The sequence below is a fragment of the Brassica napus genome, chromosome C2 (assembly GCF_020379485.1).
Source record: "Brassica napus cultivar Da-Ae chromosome C2, Da-Ae, whole genome shotgun sequence".
Classification (NCBI taxonomy): Eukaryota; Viridiplantae; Streptophyta; class Magnoliopsida; order Brassicales; family Brassicaceae; genus Brassica; species Brassica napus.
Genome location: NC_063445.1, coordinates 23,837,829 through 23,858,552, shown reverse-complemented (window position 1 = coordinate 23,858,552; position 20,724 = coordinate 23,837,829). Strand labels below are relative to the sequence as shown.

Here is a 20,724-nt window from a genome sequence, read left to right as displayed (position 1 = left end):
TCCAAAATTTTCATGACTTTTTGAATAATATCTTGTCATTTAAGATGATTTTTTGATTTTTTTTTGCCATCAATAATTTTTTAATTTTTTTTAAATTGTTTTTTGATAGTGGTGTTATTATTGAAGAAATAATTCATTTTTTTTTGAAAAATATTGTTTTTAAAATATCCTGTTGGTTATGGACCAAAAAATAATCATAATAAAATATCTTATTGGTTATTGACCCAAAAAAAAAAATCCAATGGGTTCTTCTCTCTCTCTGTTTCCTCTTCATTTCCTAAAGTGAACATGAACTACACCGTTACGCTTCATCTCTTCTTCTCTTCTTGATTCCTTCGCAAGCAATCTTCTTCGCTTTTCCTCGACACTAAGTTGAAATCAATAAACTTGGAATCTTCCCTGGGATGGTTTCGTTCGCTGGATTCGCCTTCATCACTGGATTTTTGCTGGGGATCCTCACCATCGTAGCGGCGGAAGTTGCTGGCTTTCTGTATCTCCTCAAGCGATTGAATCGGAAGAGAAACCTCCATGAATCGAATAAGACGAGCTCTGATCCTCCCAACTCCATTGATTTCAGTCTCAACAAACAGGTACAACAGCCTCATGAGTTTCATAAAGTGTTCTGCTTTCTCGTAAAGTTTTGATTTTTATTGTTTAATGTGTGTTTGCTTTGGTCGAGACATTGTGATCAGTTTCTCCATTTCTGAGACGGGGTGCTGTTTGATTTCATTGTCTCAGGGAGTGATTTGGATTTTGGAGTCTGATGAGGGTTTAAAAGATTGGATGAATGAGAAGTTACCAAAAGAGCAGAAGAAGAAGAAGAAGAAAGACCTCTTGGAGGTGCATCCAGTTAGGAAGTCTTCTCATATCAAAGACCACAAGCTCATCTTGTTAAATGCAGATGGTACTCAGAAGATTGTTTTTTTGAAAGGTTGCTCCGTTGAGGCTGTTTCAGGGTCTGATCTCCCAACAAGGAAATGGTACTCAATCTCTTAAACATTGCTATTTCATTCAAGTAAATGTAATAAACATTGTTCTAAAAATTGGTCCAAGCGGCCACCTAATCAGTAAAGTGGACCTAAACTAAACGATTTTTCTATTTCTTTTAAAATTATTGGTCTAAGCGTTCAGAAAATCTGTATAGTCACCCGCATAATCAAGCGTCTACTACCGCCTAGCGATTTTTTTTTTGAATATTGGTAATAACCCTTTATGTTTTTATGTTATCTTAGGGCTAAAAGATATCCTATCAAAGTAGAAAGCAAAACTTCAAACTTGCACAAAGGAAACCGTGTGTTTTACATCTTTCTCGAGACTTCTTGGGAGAAGGAGTCATGGTGTAAAGCTCTTCGTGTTGCTGCTTGCAATGATCAAGAAAGAGCTACCTGGCCTACCAAGTTGAAACATGATTTCCAGAACTACATAGCTTCCCTTAATGTTGCATATCCTTCTTTTATGAAACAACCATCATCTGGATTTGATGTTGAGTCATTGGACAACAAGGGGGTTAAAATAGATGCTCCTTCCTCAAAAGTTCGTTTGCTCTGGAAGAAATTCTCAAGAAAGAAAGTGCCGAACCGTGAAGACAAGAAGACTTCATCAACACGCCATTACCAAGATTCATCCGGTAGCTCTGGAAGAAGCACCCCAGCGATAAAGGTGCGAGATAACAACATCCCTGAGGAAACTGAAGTGCAAGCTTTCTCACGCTCTTGGAGCCATGGCAGTCATGTCTCTGATGTAGACTCTGAGGACAAGTTTTATACCGATGAAGGAACTTTAGCGTGGAACTTGCTGATCTCTCGGCTGTTTTTTGATGTTAAACTGAACACAGGGATAAAGACTGTAGTGCACGAACGTATCCAGGTCTGTTATTAATGAAAGATGTGGTAACATTAATTATTGTTTATCCAACTCTTTTCTTTTTTGGTTTGACAGCGGGTGTTGTCTAACATGAGACTTCCCAGCTACATAGGTGATTTAATCTGCTGTGATGTAAGGATTGGGAATCTCCCGCCTTATATAGATGGTGCAAGGGTTCTTCCTGTGGAGATGAATGGTGTGTGGGCGTTTGAACTAGACATTGAATACACTGGTGGTGCGGGTTTAGTAGTTGAGACTCGGGTTGATGCCAGAGCGGAAGATCTACAGAAAGGGATAGCTGAGGGAAAACTGCAGCCAAGTCCTTCTGGGGATGTTCCCATAGATCTCCTTGAAGGTCTTGAAGAGTTTGAAAAGCAATTAAGTGTTCCTGGAGGAACTGTTGAAGTGAAAACTGGAGGAAGCGATAAACCTGGTTAGTGTATTCATTTGGCATGATGCGTAGGAGCATTCTTACTGAGTTATATCCTTGCAGATGAATCTAAGGGATCAAAAGGAACAAACAATGGATCTAAGTGGAAGTCTATTCTGAAGAACATCGCTGAGCAAGTCTCTCAGGTTATTCTTTGTGTGAGCCTCCCTTTTTCTCAGTTCATGTAGTATCTTATAGACCGCCTCTGTTTGTAAACTGCAGGTTCCGATTAATTTGTCAATAGGAGTCTCCTCCCTTAGAGGGACACTGCGCGTACACATGAAGCCGCCTCCATCAGATCAACTATGGCTTAGCTTCACAACCATGCCTGATATTCATTTCGACCTTGTCTCATCTGTTGGTGACCACAAAATCACAAACAGCCATGTTGCTACGTTCTTGATCAACAAGTTTAAGGTAAAAAAAAAAACACTTGCTCCTCCTTTTGTTTCTAAAGGAAAATGAAACATTACAAACTATCTCTCATTCTGCAGAACGGGATAAGAGAGGTCATGGTGCTTCCCAACTGCGAAAACGTAACCATTCCGTGGATGATAGCTGAGAAGGATGATTGGGTCCAACGCAGTGTTGCGCCATTTATGTGGCTAAATCAAGACTCAGATAGTGATCACGACAGCTTCGAAGCTGCAGAAGTAAAACCTAAAGCTGACAAGCCGCCGAGTCCTGAACAAACGAAGAAAGTTGCCAACGTTCACCAGAAACCAAGAACTGATGAAGAGCCTGTGGCTTCTTCACCATCAGCAGCTAACTCCGCAGCTCCTATAGTAGAATCGGAGGATACAATAGCACGAGGAGGCAATGACGAGGAGACTACTCCGGTTAGTGTCCAATCATCATCGAGGTCTATCTTTTCAAGTGAAGAGGATGATTTGAAGGGAAGGCAAATTGGAAGAAAAGAGAGGATTTTTGATTTTAGGAAGAAATTTGGGGAGAAGTTTGAAGAGAAGAAACGTCATGTGGAGGAAAGAAGTAAACAGATTGTTGAAAAGATGAGAGGACCTTAACACAACAAGAAGCTCCTTTGTCTTTTCCAGGTTCAGACACAAGAAAAGACTGAACAAGAAAATCAATTGATTAGATTAGGATATAGTTAGTTACTTGTATCCATATATGTTTGGTGAAAGTATCAGAACTCATTGTGAAATCTTTCTTTATTCTTATATATTACAAAACAAAGAGCAGCATCAAAACAGAGATTCTATGCAAAGTGATTTCATACAGACCAAGAGGAAAGTCCCATCTAGTAATCTTCAGGAGCCAAGGGCTGGTGGTGTGTGTGTTGTGTTGGTGGCTCAGTGGGTATGACCATGTACTCATATATAAGAGCAGCTAAAGCACCACCGATGAATGGACCGACCCAATAGATCCAGTGATCATCCCATCTCCATCCAACCAATGCTGGACCAAAGGCTCTAGCTGGATTCATTGACGCACCAGAGAACGGTCCACCCACCAAGATGTTTGCCCCAACTATGAGTCCAATCGCAAGCGGTCCTATCACCCCAAGGCTTCCACGTTTTGGATCGATCATAGTCGAGTAGACAACATAGACTAGACCAAACGTTAAAATGATCTCTAACACGAGTCCGTTACCTGCACCAACACCTGATGCTAAACGGAAACCAACTGGTCTCTGCATGAACATACAGCAAACTCTTTTATAAATGCTTAAATGGACTTCACATGGATTAGTCTTACCATGCCGTTTGTGGTGAGCCTTAATAATAGACAAGCGAGGATGGCTCCAAGAAGCTGAGCTATCCAGTAGTAGATGGCACGGATGGCAGAGAGTCTGCCTCCGATAAGAGCACCAAAAGTGACTGCTGGGTTTACGTGTCCACCGGAGACATTGGCGGCTGCAGAAACAGCAGCGAACAGAGCAAACGCATGAGCTAACGCGACTAATACTAGTCCTCCTGGAGTGTCTGTTCCCGCATGAGCCGCACGGTCCCAATACAACTTATCTGAGGATAAAACAACACAACTGACAAGTCATATCACATAACTGTATACAGATAGAATCTATCAGAAGGGTGAGGGTACGAACCGAGAGAGAGGATAGAGCCTTCAGCGGCAAAGACGAAGACAAAAGTGGAGAGGAACTCAGCTAAGGTGGCTCTAATGGAGTCAGGGTGTGTAGCCTCGTCGGCTCTACCGAAACCGTATGCTCTACGAGCCGATGTTGCCATTATAATCACAAACACTCTGAATCAACAAGGATGTGTGATGAACAAAGGTAGAAGTAGAAAGAGAGAGACAGAGAATTTAAAAGAAGTAAAGGACAGATGTGATACTTGAGTGTCTTGAGATGGACACGTAGCTTGAAACTGCATGCATGTTACTTAACCATGTATGTCATTTTCCTCCGCCTCCTTATCTTCTCTTGGTAATTTTTTGGACGGATTAAGACAAAGAATCTTTGTTGGAATCTCATGGTTAAGTACATGCATAAAGTTTAAGGAGATTATGTATGTATTGTGCAATTTCTATAGAATCTTTGTTGGAATCTCAAAACTGTAGTCTCCAGTGAACTTGATAACTTGGGTGTGACCTCTTTAATCAGGCGTTGTTAGCCCCAGAAGCAGCAGCCTCGGCTCCTTTCTTCTTCTTGTTTTTAAGAGCGTTCTTGCTCATCTCTCTGTAATGAACGAACAACAGAGCATCCATCAACATAAGGAAGACTGTTTCCAAGATTATGTATGTATTGCAAGATAGAGCACTTACCCTGCTGGGTTTCCTCCGAGCAACTGCATTTGCAAATCATGTAATTATCAGAGACATTGATATGTGAAGACTATGTTCAATCTAAAACAGTATGAACAAGCAAATTATGTTAAAGAACCAATTCTGATGAGCTTGTACCACAATCATGACGTTTGATAACTAGTAATTAGTATCGTTGTGATAATCATAGAGAAGTTCTATTTTGAGTACCTTGGCTTGAATGGCAGCTGCGTGCTTAGCATGCGGACTGCGGAGGCCGATATTCAGCCGGTTTTTGTATAGTGGGGATGGAAGCAACAGCTTTCTTCTGAGCTGATCCTTGTCCTAAGATAACCGTTGAAGAACAATAGTGTTTTTGTAAACCTTTCTTACAAAATCAGACACAGGTTTTAGGGTTAAAACTAATAGACTCAAACCTTGAGATTTGCCATCTTCGAGTTTCAATGAATCAACTGCCTTGACAAGTTCACTAATCTCACTGAACCTGTCTGGAAACTCCGGTTTCCATTCAGCCTGTAGGTGAATAACCATGGAACCTTAGTAAGGCGACTTGTAATTATGCTTTAAAGCTGTTAAGAAGTATACCTGGTACAGTCTCTCAAACATCTTCTTGAAATAAGGCTTTCTGTCATAGTTGAAGATTTTAATCCTTCAGACAGAACAAAGACGATATAACACAAACTAGTCCATATCAGTGAGATATCACAATTCTGCATAGTAAGCCAAGGAGAAACCATCTCTCACAACTTTAAATGCAACAGTGACTCAGTTCATACATTACATAGGCGGTCATGAAAAGATACAATTTATGCACAGTATTCATTTCACCACTCAATCTGTTTGAATGAACAACTGAAGCAGACTAAGATACCAAACTCAATATTTTGGCAAAAAGTTTTAACATACCCATTGTCAATTTTGACGTCTTGCACTTCTTGTCAAAGATTGTCACACAAGCCGGGCATAACTGAAGTCACACTCAGGGAAAAAAAACAAAGTTTGAAGAAACAAATGCGACGAATTAACATGCCAAACTGATAATGACGTCCACAACAAACATTAACAATCAATAAACTCATACAGATAAGTTGTTACAGCTGATGGAAAAAGGATACAGCCATATACAACTGCAAACTCTGAACCCCGAGGAGGACCCACTGAACATCATGAACTGGTCCATCTTTACCTGTCAAATCACCAGAGAGTCAGTTCCAGATAAATCGCAAGAGCAGATTTATAAATACTTAGGACGTACGTAATGGAACAAGGCCTTCATGTGTGCCATCTACTGTAAGGTAGTGTAGCTTTGTTTCCCCATAGTAACTTTGGTTCGTCTTGTCAACATCTGATTGTACAACCACTAAGAGTCCAGTGGAACCATGATTCCTACTAAACTGCACAGAGGAACACCGGAAGAAGCTTTGTCGGTGTTATTTATTTATTTGTTTGCAGATCTCCCGTTGCCTCCAGTGCTTGCTGTTAGGACTGATGATACTGAAGAAACCAGTATGTTTTCCCCTTGCTTTGTTTCTACACAGTCTAGAAACTGCTTAGCTTTAATTCACCGTGTTGACGCATATATGATCCATGATATTAAAATACCACCCATATTGAAAAGGCATGAGGACATAGAGGATCTACATTGAGAGAAACTTTGAGCTTCAGGACTTTCTCTCTACCAAGAATCTGCTTCCCTTACGACTAATACTCTCTTGCGTTTTAATTGTTTCAGATCAAGAAACTCAGCAGCCAGATGGAGAAGCTTGGCATGATCTTGCACTGGATACACACACAGTAAAAAGCTACCAAAAGTTCAGTGGAAACTTCTACAGAAACTCTTGCATTCTCTTGTTTTGTATGAAGACAATCTCTGCGTCTCACTTCTATTAATCAAAAGTTAAAAACTCTCATTGCTTTCTTTTTGTTTGCTGGATGTAATAAATTTGAGTTGAATGTTGACGTGTTTTATTATGATTCGTTAAAAATGTTAACCTTGTGCTGATGTGTCTGCTTATGGTTCTTATACAAGTGGTTGGTCAACCTTCATATTTAACGGTCCCTCAAACAAACAAACAAAAAGACGATATTCAGGGAAAGGAGGAAGATGCTGAGCTTATCGCTGAGTAATCATGTTCCTCCATTAACGCTCTTGAGCCACCACGAACGAAGAACTCTCGAGCTCAGATTCCGATCTTCCCTACTGTTTCACCAACTCTTCCGCGCTAAGCTCGTTTCCAATTCTTCACCTGGAGTTGTTGCAATTTCCGCCTCTTCGTCTCCGGTCGCAGTTCTGGAATCAGGAGAGGAAGACCACTTCGATGACGAATTACGCCGTCTGCTGGCGCTGGTACCGGAGGAGATACGACGGACGCTGGAGGAGCATCCCGAAATCAGCGAACTCATTGAGGTAGTTCTGGATTTAGGTCGTAAGCCTCTGGCGCGATTCCCTTCCGGAGATTTTATCATCTCCGACGACGCTGTTAGGGTTAAAGATCTGCAATTCGCAGTCTCTCAGGTTGGTGAGTGATTTTTCTGTATGATGCTGAGATTTGCGGTTAAAGTTTCCACAGCTTCTAACTTAAAATCCATTGGCAATGATTGGATTGGTCTAAGTCCGTTATATATTAGCTTTAAATCGTAATCTTTCTAACTCAAAACCAATTGGTAACGAGTGGATTGGTTAAAAGTTTTTTATATATTAGTGTTTGTGTTGGTTCAATGTGGGATCTAAACACCATGAGTTTTTCTCAGGTTGGTGAGTTTACTAATGATAATCGAGCTGGAATCAGCCGGACATTGCACCGGATCAGCGCCATAAGGAACCGGAAAGGCGAAATCATTGGCTTGACATGCCGTGTTGGTCGATCTGTTAGAGGAAGCGCCAATTTGCTGCGTGACCTTGTCCAAGATGGGAACTCTTTGTTGCTTATTGGTCCACCAGGTGTTGGTAAAACCACAATGATTAGGTTCGTCTGTAGTACCCATGAAACTCTTCTCATTGCTCCCTTTAGAACCACTGATTGCTGTTGCAGGGAGGTAGCAAGAATGCTAGGGGATGACTATGAGAAGAGAGTGATGATTGTCGATACTTCTAATGAGATTGGTGGTGATGGTGATATACCTCATCCAGGGATTGGTAACGCTAGGCGGATGCAAGTCCCTAACTCTGACATCCAACACAAGGTTTAGTATATAAGCTTTAACTTTGTTCTTTTATAGTACATGAGAGAGATTGTGTTTTAATTTGATTTACGTTCAGGTACTGATAGAAGCAGTAGAGAACCACATGCCTCAAGTGATTGTGATTGATGAGATTGGAACTATACTTGAAGCTATAGCTGCAAGTACAATAGCCGAGCGTGGGATACAGTTAGTTGCCACGGCGCATGGAGCTACCATAGAGAATTTGATTAAGAACCCTTCATTAGACCTCCTCGTTGGAGGTGTGCAGGTTAGACATGATGTGCTTGCTTACCATTCAAACCAAGATTGAATTCAAAGATATAGTTTGGAGATTCTCGTTTCTGTAGTTTAGACAGCATTGTGACTATGTATTCTCCAATAGTCCATAATCTCAGACATTTTAATGGATATCTTTGGCAGAGTGTGACTCTTGGAGACGAGGAAGCGACTAGAAGAGGTGGCACGAAGACTGTCCTTGAAAGAAAAGGTCCTCCGACATTTACCTGTGGCGCAGAAATAGTTTCAAAGACTGAAGTTCGTGTTCATCGTAGTCTTGAAGCAACTGTTGATGCAGTCCTCGCAGGTAGACTATTGTCCTATTGAGTTAGAAATGACAATAGAAGCAAAGAACATATACATAACTACATAAACGATTTTGATACAACAAGTTTGAGTTTCTGTCTTAAAGGTCGCTTACCAAACGTTGAAATCCGAAAAATAAACTCTCATGGAGTGGAAGTAATTGTGGAAAAGAAGGAACCTTCGGTGGATGTGGTGACTTTAGATAAGAAACATGAAGCGGAAACATTAGATGTTTTAAAGCTCACTGAGGATGAAACTATCTCTGAAGTCCTTCCAGCTAAGGAGATTACAGAAGCAGAATCTTCGGAGCACGAGACACCAATGTATCTATATGTCTATGGGGTAAGATTACTTATTCCTTTTTTTATGTGTTACCAATGGTTATATGGTTTCTTGGTTATCATATACGTATATACATATACAGATTGCAGAATCAACTGTCCTTCAGGCAATCAAAACACTAGAGATGGAAATTGCAGTAGAGATAACCGACAACATTAGTGAAGCAGAAGCCTTGCTTGCATTACAATCCAAGATCAGGAAGAATCCTCGGATTAAATCATTAGCTACATCTCACGGTATACCTGTTTATGTAACAAAGGTAACAGAAAAAACAAGACTGTTCTTGAAGTTTTCAAATATTCAGCATCTTTAACCAAAAGAATCTCTCCTTCTTGTAGACTAGTTCAGGTATTCAAGTGGCCAAAGCGATACGGGAGTTACTCACAGACTACGAAGATGGACTAGGAGAGTTTGGTTCAGAAGATCGTCCAAAACTATCTGAAAAAATGGACGCCTTAGAGGTACGTAAAGAGCAAGTCAGAATTATATTCAGAATCGTTCTAGGCACAGCCGAATAAAACATTTGCTTTGGTCTTGAATTTTAGAGAGCTATTATACATAGGTCGCCTAACTTCTAAATTGTCAAAAACAATTATTCAAATTAACCTATAAATGTTAATGACTATCTAAATCTTAGATTCGGCCCTCTGATTATAGTAACCACAATGCACCATTGTTAGAACTGATTTGTGTATATGCAGGAAGCAAGATTAGCTATAGAGCGGATAGTGATACCAGAAAAGGAACCAGTTGATCTTCTCCCAAGGCCAAGGAAGATCGTGTCATTTCAAGGAAATCTAGTCAGGAAGTATAATTTAAGATCAGAAAGACATTGGAGAGGAGATGAGGTGTATCTACGGATCCTGCCTTATGGTATGGACGAAGACAAAGACGACGAAGATGAGGAAGAGGTGGTCGAAGAAGAGAACGGAGGAGAGCTTGAGGAGTTCGATTGTGTTACTGACGAGTCTAATGGTTTACCCTACGGTATCGACAGGTTACCTCTATTGCCTGACTAGTTTTGATTTTATATGTTCATAACATTGTTATAGATACATTTCTGTGAATGCAAATATAATATTTGTAAAAAGAATATGGTAACTAGGATAAGATCTGCGCCTTGCGCGTGGTAAGATGAGTAAGTTTGTTATTTTGAAGACTGTTTAATTTGGATATTAGTTTGTTTTGAATTGGTTGTTTCGGGTTTTAATGTGGTCCAATTCTATAACTACATTTTAAATCCATTATTTTTTTTGTTCGGTTATAATGGTTGAGGTTTTTGATTTTATGTTGATAACCCAAAGACTAAAAGTATTTATTTGGTTTCATCTTATATGAATTTTAGACAATTCTGATGTCAACCAATCATTTCATATTAAAATTTCTAAACGTTTGCAAAATTAAATCAAATTGAGGTAATTTTTGACGAAAAAAAGAAATTTATAAAAAAGCATTTCAGTACAATTTGGTTAATAGTAAGATGACCCATTAAAAATAGATTTTTCCGAAATTACTATAGATTTAGAATCGAATATTTAATTATATAGGTATTTACTTCAATGTACATATATGTATGTGTATGTAAAAATATAAAAAAAATGGTTGATAAATATATAAAGATACAATTAATTAATAGTAAAACAAAATTTTGGTCAATATAACAATTGAAACTTAAAATGCTTAAATAAAATTAATTAATCATTTAGACAAAGTTATTTTATCATATAAAAAAATCAAATTGTATACATAAACAATAAAAATATTGTGTTCCCATAACTTTATATTGTGCTCACATAACTTTATAACTCCAAAAACAATAAAAATATTCTCAAACAGACAATACTTGGTGCAAACTCAAAATCTTAATTACGAATATATTATATTTCCGATTTTCTGGTACCTTATTTAATGGTTTGCGTAATCTCCAAGTCAAATCCGAGCTCCAGCTTATAAGTTTGAGTATAATTTATTTCCGATTTATGCACCTTTTATGATTTTTTTGGCTTAAACTCCAAGACTAATGAAAGAGTTAATAATAAGGGGACCGATAAAGTATAATTCGAAAATTAGAAGTTATAAAACAATTAATCGAAAATAACTTGACTTAAAAATTAAATATGTAAATTCATTTTAAAATATACTATAATATGTATCTAACGTAAACCAATAAAATCAAGCTTATGGAATTCATATATGAGGTGTATCCCGGACTCATAAAAATAGTGAAACGATATTTAAATGGTCAAACCGTTAGTACCAAAAAAATTGAATTTCAATTTATTACTATTTTCTTAGATATTTTCAAATTTAGTATATCATAGTTGTTAAGTTAAATAATCATAAACAAATAAAACAAAACTGAACAAAGTGTTATAAAAGTAATGGAAAAGTCTATCTTTATTCATAATATAAAGGTTTCGTATATACGAGATTACACCGTCATAGATAAATGGAAAGATTACAAATCATAATTTCTTGATTATGAGTCATCCACAATCTGGTTCATAACACTCCCACTTGGATGCCATAACCATTTAGAGCTTGTAATGTGCTTTAATGTTGCCTCATTAAAACCTTACCTGGAAAACCCAATTGGGACAAAACTATGGTGAAGGAAAAAGAGTACAACACACATTACTCCCCCTGATTTGGACATTCCTGAAGGTCCCTTGGACCTCTCCAATTTTCTTCAATCCGTGGGTGATGAAGATCTTGGGCAGAATATGCTTCGTCCTCGAACATGATAGTTGGTTCTTCTTTACCATCGGCGATGCCACAATCTGATCGAACATATTGAGTCATCGACCTCAAATACACACACACGAAATCTTGGATGATGTTGCTGTGATAAGCGTGTACCACCATGTGTAAAACATAATCTGTCTGAAAACAAATCAACAAAACCAAATAACTCCTCTTTGGACTGGTTAGTATAAAATAAACCAAAATCAAAAGCTTCTTCATCGTCCTTCTTATGGACCAATCAGATCAGTGTCTAAAACAAGACTTCTACATCGTCCATCTCAGGACTAAATGGATTTCTTTATCGTCCACCTTTGGACTGAATGGATCAGTCTCCAAAACAAGTGATCTCACGCCCATGTACTAGATAATGGGTGAGACTGGTCCATATTAAATCTCTTGAGTACCCTTTTCTGTATATACTATTTGATGCACAAGGATTTCATTGTTAATGTACTCAAGCTGTAATCTCAAACAAAACTTTGTTTTCCAAAATCTTTCATCTCAAACTCTTTATTGAGATATTCAACTGTTTGAGAACTTGTATCCAGAGGTTCCTAGGATATTCAGATCATATACTTTGATGATTATCAATATTGTTCTCGAGAACTTGCTGTACTTTCAGCTCAATACCCTCTAGTACTTTCATTATCCAGTGGACCATATAAATATGCAGTCACTACATCAACTTGCTGCAAGTCTAATTTTCTCTCTTATATAGCCAGACTTATGAGAAATCTAAAAGTAGTTGCATCCACCACATGGGAGTATGTCTCCTCATAATCTATTACTGGTCTTTTGAGAATCCTTGTGCAACATCAGCTCTATATCTCACGATTTCTATTCCTCACAAGACCCATTTATATCCACTGGTTTTAACATCATATGGCGTCTTAATCATATGGCCAAATATGTATTTCTTCCTTAAACTATTTAACCCCATGTTTCCATTCAATCCAATCTGTTTTACGAGTGTGCACTCTTATATTGATGCGGGTTCATGATCCTCGCTTATATTCATAAATTCAAGTGCTACCTTGTATGCAAATAAATCATCTTATGTCGACATTCCTTATTGATTCCATTATGTTCCAGACATGATATAATCGATTGAGATTCATTATTATCAGGACCTTTAATACTTTGCAGGTTGGCATCCCAAGCTACATTGTTTGGTACCTGTACCTTAGAGCCGGCCGGCCTTATCTCCATGTATGGGATGGTTTCCTTAGTAACCTCGGATTTGGATTTTGATTATCATTCTCTGCACCTTTCTTTTGTTTCCGAGGATTCTTATCTTTTGGAACCTATTTGGTCTACCACGTTTCATACGTTGTCTAGACTCTGTAGCAACTTGACTGTGTCTCTTCTTGGACATCAAGTTCGTTGGTGCTTTACAAGCTGGTTTATATATGACTTAGTCATTCTTTTTCGGGTCAGCAAATGTGTCTGACATTTGATTAGCTAGCTTTGTAAATGTATAATCTTTGGACGTCTATTTCACATTCTTTAGTCCGAGGATCTTGCCAAGACATTGATGATTGATTCCATTTTATTTATTTTACCATTCTTTTACCAGCTTTATTATTTGTTTCTCCTCCTAGTCTTAAAATAATCTGTGTACCTGGCCTCAAATATAATCACTCATAGTTGGCTCAAAGTACTTTTTTATTGTGGGAGAATCATATCCAACATATATCCCCATCCTCCTTTTGAGGTCCCATCTTAGTTCTCTGTGGTGGAGCAATTATTACATAAACAGCACATCCAAATGTCTTATGATGGGTATGTCTGGCTCTTGACCCGTTAATAATTGTGATAGGGGATATCTATGCTCACTAAATGGTCTGATGCGTATTAACTTAGGTGCATGTAAATTTCGTGTGGCCTAAGCTGTGAATGGGAGTTTTGACCTCATAAGTTATGGTCTATCAATCAGCTATTTGCGTTTTAAAAGATTTCGGCCAAGCCGTTCTTGGTATGGACATGTATCACAGAATTGTCCACACTTACCCCCATGGACATACCATAATCATTTAAACGCTTGGGACATGTATTCACCAGTATTATCTAGACATATAGTCTTTATTTATGAAAAAGGGGCTCGTAGCCGTTTTACTGGTGATGGCCTAATGAGTTTCCCTTGTGTACATGCTACACACGTGAGATTCTTTGGGATAACTCTTCTTATCTTTTAATATGTGCCTTTTGAATATCAATTTTCGCATCATGTTTGGACCATGATGGTCAATCCGGTCGTGCCATAAAGTGTATATTTTCGCAGGCTTTTAGTCTCTATCATACTGATCTATGTATAGTCTAGGTCAGTAGAGAATGCATGTATAGTCTTTAGGACTTATTATGGCCTTGAGCGATTTTATACATATATCTGAAGTAACTCTTTGTCTCCTTCGCCCATTGTTTCAATATGGAAACCATTCATTCTTATATCTTTAAAACTCAATAGGCTGCTCTTGCTCTTAGAGCTGGGTGAATATAAGGGATCACTGATTTCTAGATGCATACCCTTAGGCAATAATATATTAGCATAGCCATAGTCTTCTTTCAGACTGGCGATACCTGCTTTAGTACTTATATTGGCGTTTTTCAGCGTACTCATATAGAAAAATCATTCATTCATTTAATCTAAGCAGAAAATGTAATAGAAATAAATTTAAGGTGATAAAAATCAGAGAAAGCATACAAGCAAAGCAATCACACAAGTTTGATGTCGAAATCATATTATCAACTTGATTCTTTTAGGCAATCATAAGTCTCATATTCCATAAGATCATATTGATCATGTTCGAAATTATATTCACCATCTTTATAGACCAAGTGGGTTTCAGGATTCTTCCCTTTCAGACTCTCTTTGAAAGAGGTCACAAAAATGTTTGGGAGTCCTTCATATCTTAGCCCAATGGTTCCCCATTCCACATCTATGACACACTGATTTGGTCGAGCTTTGTGGTTTAAAGGATATAACCCGGCCACTGCCTTGACCATGGCTCAAATTGGATTGATACCCACGGCCTCTGCCATAGTGATTCCCACGGCCAAATGTGTTATATTGCTCATGGCCACGTCCTTTCCTCCCTCCACGGCCATGGCCGTGTGGTCTATCATTCTGGACGTAGTTACCTTTTTTTTCTGCGGCCTTATTGGTATCAGGTAATGGAGTTAATCCAGGAGGTCTCAATTCACTGTTTCTTATCAGTAATCCATTATTTTGTCCAGCTAGCAATAGACTCATCCACAGACTTATAGTCTTGGATTATGGGATTCCTCCAATCAAATAGGGCATTTGGTAATAACACCGTTCTTTGGTGATCATATCTCGATTTTTAACTCTGTCCAAAGGTCTAGATGATTCTCTATAGTCAGATACTGATCTTTGAGACTCTTAATGATGGCTAATAATTAATATTGCCTTGTATCAATCTTTCTCATTGGCATTATTGTCTTCTATGATACATTCACCAAGTCTTTTTGACTTTAGGATAATCTTTGTATCCAATGCCCACCGTAAATAATTATCTCCCGAGAGATTTAGGGCAGCAAAATCCAAGTTGATTTTTCACATCTCAACTCATATATCACTCAATATTTAGGTATAATTTTCATGCGGCCTTACTCTTAAAAACAATCAATTCGGATTTCAATCTTGTGAGAACAATGAGACTATCAATCTTAAAGACATTTAATCAATCAGTCAATTTCTAGCAAGTCTCAGCAATACTATTTCTATGTGCTCATAATATTATGGTTTATCAAGACTAGCAAAAACGGATTCAATTAATCATGCAATTAGGGTTTAACAATCAATGGATTTTATCAAGACTAGTAAAAAAATTTATTAATCACTCAAACAGTTTCAAGGCTGATTTTAGCAATACTAGAATATAGATTTCAAGCATGAATTTCAATGAATCAGTTTCAAAGCTGATTTTAGCAATACTAGAATATAGATTTCAAGCATGAATTTCAATGAATCAGTTTCAAGGCTGATTGGTATTTAACATAAACCATGTGTAAATAATTTATCTAGTATCTGAATTTATCAAACCTCAAAAACATATAATCAGATCAATCAATTTAATCGAACTTAGCATACAATCTTAAACCTCAAGACATTAGATTTTATCATGAATCTATCAACCTAGCATACGGATTCTCAATTCTCAAAGACATCCAAATCAGATCAATATAACCTATCATACGGATTATTTAGGGTTTCTATTTAAAACAGATCAGATTACAAAACTATCAATCCTAGCAGATGATATTAAACCTCAAGAATCATGTAATCAGACCATTCAGATTTTAAACAAGTAAACCTCAATCAATCTATCAACCTATCGGATTATATAAGCAACGCAAGCTAGCAACCTATCGGATTCAATCAATGTTTTAACAGGCTGGTTGGTTTAAACAATTTTAAATCAGATGAACAATTAACCAAGCAGGATGAGAAAATAAATCTATCAATTTAACGGTCAAACAATTGTAGCAATATAGCATCAGATTCAATCAGATTTAAAACCTCAATGATCAAAACCGAAAACAGTTTTGATTTCAAAATATTCGATTAGGGTTTTAATATGTGATTTGATAATTATAGTATAATTAATTCTGATACTTATATTATTTAGGGTTTATAGATATAGGGTTAGGGTTTATCGGATTTTAATTTGTAAAATCCAATTTGGGGTTTTAATCATGTAGGAACATGATTTAGGGTTTAGGGTATCAAACTTTAGAGCTTCGATTTACTCATTAGGATTTTTGATCTATTACCCTATGGTTTTGATTCATAAAGATTAGAGTTTTAGGGTTTCATTCTTTATCAAATAATCCAAATTCAATTCATATGTTCTTAGATTTCGAATTACCATTTAGCTTAGTTGATTGTTTTACAGAGGCTTTCGTTTTCATCTGGTGTTTTTTTACTATATTGCAATTGTCTTTTACAATCGTTTTGAGTTATGGAAGATCTGTCCATCTCGAACGTCTTTGTTATTCTTAAATTAATAGAAACCCTCTGTTTTATTACTTTGTGTTATGAACCAGATTGTGGATGGCTCATAACCAAGAAATTATGATTTGTAATTTTTTCATTTATCTATGACGGTGTAATCTCGTATATAAAAAAACTCTATGTTATGAATAAAGATAGACTTTTCCATTACTTTTATAACACGTTATCAGCACGAAACTCTAAACACCCTAAGCCAAAACCAAAATCGCAAAACCCTAAACCTAACCGCGACCCGACGAACCCTAATCATCTGATCGCGTCTCTTGTTCCAGCTCACGTCCCCAATCAGCTCCAGCCCAAGGCGTTCCTGATCCTAAACAAACTCAGCCTCAGCTACCATTCGCACCAGACGATCAAGCCGTTCGCGATCCAACAGGAAACAACTCGCGTCCCCAATCAGCCGCTCGCGACCTCGGCCTCAATCCGTTCGCAGTCAGCCCGCGTCCAGGCCAGCTCGCGTCCAGTTTAAGAATAACAAAGAAGTTCGAGATGGACAGATCTTCCATAACTCAAAACGATTGTAAAAGACAATTGCAATATAGTAAAAAAACACCAGATGAAAACGAAAGCCTCTGTAAAACGCCCTGCAATCCCTAATTTCCTTTCGTGCGTGCATGCGCTTTTTAGTAAAACAGACAAAACGCATCAATTAACAAAAACGTATGTGCATGAAACAGACCAAACTCATCATCCTAAACTACTCATGAAGTCATGAAGCCGTTATGAACATTAGTAAACGTCCGACGCGAAAATGTTTTTTTTTCGACGCGAAAATGTTTTGACAAATTATTTGAGATTATATAAAAAACACAAGTATCACACTGTCCGTAGGAAACTATTTTGACTCATGTATAAATCCACTGAAGTCGTTCCCCTCGAGGTTTATAGATAATAACATTGATGCAAAAGGACAACACTTTGAGCTGTTAACGTTTGGGAGTGGTAGGAAAATCTGTCCTGGATTAAATGGGGGAGATTTCTGTGGAGTTTTTGTCTGCGAGTCTGTTGTATCATTTTCAATGGGAGTTAGCTGAACGCATGGTGGTTGAAGATGTCGACATGGAGGAAGCTCCTGGGCTTACTGTGAGCAAGAAAAGTGAGCTTCTATTTGTACATGTGAAGTACATCACTTAAAAGTAAATTCTTCATCGATTGTACCTCATATAGAACAAAATCTATCTTTATCTAAAAAAATTTACCGTGTGGTAATTCTGAAGCTTGGAAGAGTCTCAATGCTGATGTATTCTTCCTTTGTAACAGCAAGACATGTTGTGAAAACTATTTATAAACGTAAGCAGTCAGCCATTTTGACTCTTTGTTACTCGCCGTTTATTCTTTTTGTCTACGTTTTCCATGGCGGATCGTTCCGGATCACAATTTTCTTTCGTCGTAACCATGAAGGTGACCACCACACCGGCTGCACATTTAGCTTTCACTAACTTGGCTCACTGCTCACCCTCTGATCTTTCTCAGTTTGCTGTTCCCCGCTGAGGTCCACACTGAAAATTTTGTATCCCATTAGTATTAGTAAACTTAAATTAGGAAATCTTGTCTTTAAACACACAATTTTTTTTTAGAAGCTCTATAAAGTCGTCACATTAGCAGCCTTGTTCTGAAATCCTTGTCAAACAGCCACCTATCAAAGTCAATGTGAATGCATTTAAGATAAATGCTCCTCCTTTGGTATAAAAGGAGATTGGGTATTATGAAATGATTCTTAGGCTAATCTTGAATATAATACTAATAGATCAGTGTCGATTTTTTTAATGTTACTTAAACATTTACTGGCTATAGATAAACTTGAATATTTGGTTCTGATCTTCAGAACCATTTGTCACTAATTGCTAACTTGAGTCCATCCCAACTAATTTTGTATTTTGTTTTTCTTCTTAAAACTCACTTGATAACAAAAACAATTACTCATTTCTTTTTCCACGAGTTAGACTTAAGATGGTGACACAATACACTCAAATCAATTATTAAATGGAAACCCTATTTTATAACTTTTACTAAATGGGAAAAAACTATATTCGAATATATATGTAGTTTTATAATTTATGTTAATGTCGTCCATGTATCACTATCTGATTTCGAACTTATAGTGCAGGTTGCTGACAAGTTAAAGTAACAGCACTTTTCTTTTAAAAATGTTTTGACTTTACAAAATTTACACATCCACTGCATTTTGCAACAATACAAAAAGTGGTGATGAGTGATCAAATTTTGACTTGTGAGTGACTCTATACACATCTAACCGCCATTACAAATTTATTTAATTTATCTTCCAGTCAGCCATCGTGACCCATTTTTGGGTTGTTAGTTAACTCAAAATAAAAATTGATATAGGCCCTCTTTGTTTGTACATCTGGAACAGATGGTCCATCTAGATGTCTTATCTAGATGCTCCATCTGGGTGTTGTTCGTTTTTTCATTTCGTCCATTCATCCAGATGAATCATCTGAATGCAACTATGTTCGTTTGCTTTTCATTTTTTAACTTCCATCTGCATTCAGGTGGACTTGTTAATAAAATGACTAAAATATAATTTTTTACGTTTCGGCGGAAAATACTTTTGCGGTTTTTGAGGAAAAATGTGTTTTTGGCGAAAAAGTGTATTTTCGTGGTTTCGGCGGAAAATACGTTTTTATGGGTTTGGCGGAAAAATAAATTTTTGCGGTTTGGACCGGAAAAGTGTATTTTTGCGGTTTTGGCGGGAAAAGTGTTTTCGACGAGAAAAGTTTTTTTTCACGATTTTGACGGGAAAGTTTTTTTTTCGTGATTTTGGCGGGAAAAGCTTTTTCGCGATTTTGGCGGGAAAAATTTTTTTTCACGATTTTGACGGGAAAGTTTTTTTTTCGTGATTTTGACGGGAAAGTTTTTTTTCGTGGTTTTGGCGGGAAAATGTATTTTTCTGGTTTTGGCGGAAAAATGTGTTTTCCGGTTTTGGCGGGAAAAATCTGTTTTCCGATTTTGGCGAAAAAATTGTGTTTTCCGGTTTTGGCGGGAAAATTGTGTTTTCCGGTTTTGGCGGATAAATTTTGTTTTTCGGTTTTGGTGGGAAAATTCTGTTTTCCGGTTTTGGCGGGAAAATTGTGTTCCCGGTTTTAGCGGGAAAATTGCATTTTTCTGGTTTTTGGCGGAAAAATTGCATTTTTTGCGGTTTTGGCTGGAAAATGCTTTTTAGAGTTTTGGCGGGAATATGCTTTTTTGGGTTTTGGCGGGAAATTGCGTTTTTTTTTGGTTTGGCGGGAAATGCGTTTTTCGGTTTTGACGGGAAAATGCGTTTTTTGGTTTTGGTCGAAAAGTGCGATTTTACTCGAATGTGTGTTTTTCAATTTTTGGGAGAAAATGTATTTTTTGGTTATAGCGGAAAAATGTATATGCAAGAAAATATAATTTACGGTTTGAAAATAATATTTTGATTTTAAAAAGTCATTTTTGTCATTATTCATTTTGGACTGAAATAGATGCATCTACATCCAGATGCACCATCAAGACTCACCTTCATTTGGGTGACAATTTGAGATGAGTTTTTAAAAATTCAGCTGGGTGATCCATCTGGATGTAGCATTATAATGCACAAAACGAACATCGATTTGCATCTTCAACCAGATGGATCACCTGTATGAGCAAACGAACAGGGCCATAATAACATACACGCTAGACAGAAAAGAATGTAAATATGATAATTTATTTAAATTTGGAGTTTAATGGAATTAAAAAGTTGGATAGAATAACTCGATAGAGTGCGTTATGTAAGAAAGTGCCGACCAGATGAGCGGGACCACGGTGAGAGGTA

General features: G+C 37.4%; 3 protein-coding genes across 6 annotated transcripts; 2 read left to right on the top strand and 1 right to left on the bottom strand.

The window, feature by feature from the left end:
* The first annotated feature begins 237 nt into the window (after nucleotides 1-237).
* On the top strand, nucleotides 238-3,508 carry LOC106381261. The gene is made up of 7 exons (XM_013821151.3): nucleotides 238-590; nucleotides 739-980; nucleotides 1,233-1,866; nucleotides 1,939-2,296; nucleotides 2,357-2,439; nucleotides 2,516-2,710; nucleotides 2,788-3,508. Exons 1-7 carry the CDS (start codon nucleotides 405-407, stop codon nucleotides 3,316-3,318), a joined length of 2,229 nt encoding a protein of 742 aa, XP_013676605.2. The 5' UTR covers nucleotides 238-404; the 3' UTR covers nucleotides 3,319-3,508.
* On the bottom strand, nucleotides 3,448-4,561 carry LOC106381262 (aquaporin TIP3-1). Its single transcript, XM_013821152.2, has 3 exons — nucleotides 4,362-4,561; nucleotides 4,013-4,278; nucleotides 3,448-3,947 (listed from the first exon to the last, which is right to left on the bottom strand). The coding sequence occupies exons 1-3, from the start codon at nucleotides 4,501-4,503 to the stop codon at nucleotides 3,555-3,557; spliced, it is 801 nt and encodes a 266-aa protein (XP_013676606.1). The 5' UTR covers nucleotides 4,504-4,561; the 3' UTR covers nucleotides 3,448-3,554.
* Nucleotides 4,562-7,098: 2,537 nt separating this feature from the next.
* On the top strand, nucleotides 7,099-10,335 carry BNACNNG50310D (protein SEEDLING PLASTID DEVELOPMENT 1). 4 transcript variants are annotated; one of them, XM_013821153.3, is made up of 9 exons: nucleotides 7,099-7,553; nucleotides 7,790-8,004; nucleotides 8,050-8,221; nucleotides 8,298-8,489; nucleotides 8,642-8,804; nucleotides 8,910-9,145; nucleotides 9,228-9,404; nucleotides 9,484-9,606; nucleotides 9,847-10,335. In XM_013821153.3, exons 1-9 carry the CDS (start codon nucleotides 7,143-7,145, stop codon nucleotides 10,162-10,164), a joined length of 2,007 nt encoding a protein of 668 aa, XP_013676607.1. In that variant the 5' UTR covers nucleotides 7,099-7,142; the 3' UTR covers nucleotides 10,165-10,335. The 4 variants fall into 4 exon arrangements, with proteins under 4 accessions (XP_013676607.1, XP_013676608.1, XP_048604551.1 ...); XM_013821154.3 differs by having other exon boundaries at nucleotides 7,100-7,553; nucleotides 8,071-8,221; XM_048748594.1 differs by having other exon boundaries at nucleotides 7,306-7,557; nucleotides 8,071-8,221.
* Nucleotides 10,336-20,724: the final 10,389 nt, after the last annotated feature.

What these genes read in the sequence shown, in the direction of transcription:
- LOC106381262 (XM_013821152.2), bottom strand. Translation starts at nt 4,503, where the DNA reads ATGGCAACATCGGCTCGTAGAGCATACGGTTTCGGTAGAGCCGACGAG. An exon ending in AGGCTCTATCCTCTCTCTCG is followed by an intron (nt 4,279 to 4,361) that starts GTTCGTACCCTC and finishes TTTTATCCTCAG; the next exon opens with ATAAGTTGTATTGGGACCGT. An exon ending in GGCTCACCACAAACGGCATG is followed by an intron (nt 3,948 to 4,012) that starts GTAAGACTAATC and finishes ATGTTCATGCAG; the next exon opens with AGACCAGTTGGTTTCCGTTT.
- BNACNNG50310D (XM_013821153.3), top strand. Translation starts at nt 7,143, where the DNA reads ATGCTGAGCTTATCGCTGAGTAATCATGTTCCTCCATTAACGCTCTTG. An exon ending in ACTCTGACATCCAACACAAG is followed by an intron (nt 8,222 to 8,297) that starts GTTTAGTATATA and finishes ATTTACGTTCAG; the next exon opens with GTACTGATAGAAGCAGTAGA. An exon ending in TACCTGTTTATGTAACAAAG is followed by an intron (nt 9,405 to 9,483) that starts GTAACAGAAAAA and finishes TCCTTCTTGTAG; the next exon opens with ACTAGTTCAGGTATTCAAGT.
- LOC106381261 (XM_013821151.3), top strand. Translation starts at nt 405, where the DNA reads ATGGTTTCGTTCGCTGGATTCGCCTTCATCACTGGATTTTTGCTGGGG. An exon ending in ATTTCAGTCTCAACAAACAG is followed by an intron (nt 591 to 738) that starts GTACAACAGCCT and finishes TCATTGTCTCAG; the next exon opens with GGAGTGATTTGGATTTTGGA. An exon ending in TCGCTGAGCAAGTCTCTCAG is followed by an intron (nt 2,440 to 2,515) that starts GTTATTCTTTGT and finishes TGTAAACTGCAG; the next exon opens with GTTCCGATTAATTTGTCAAT.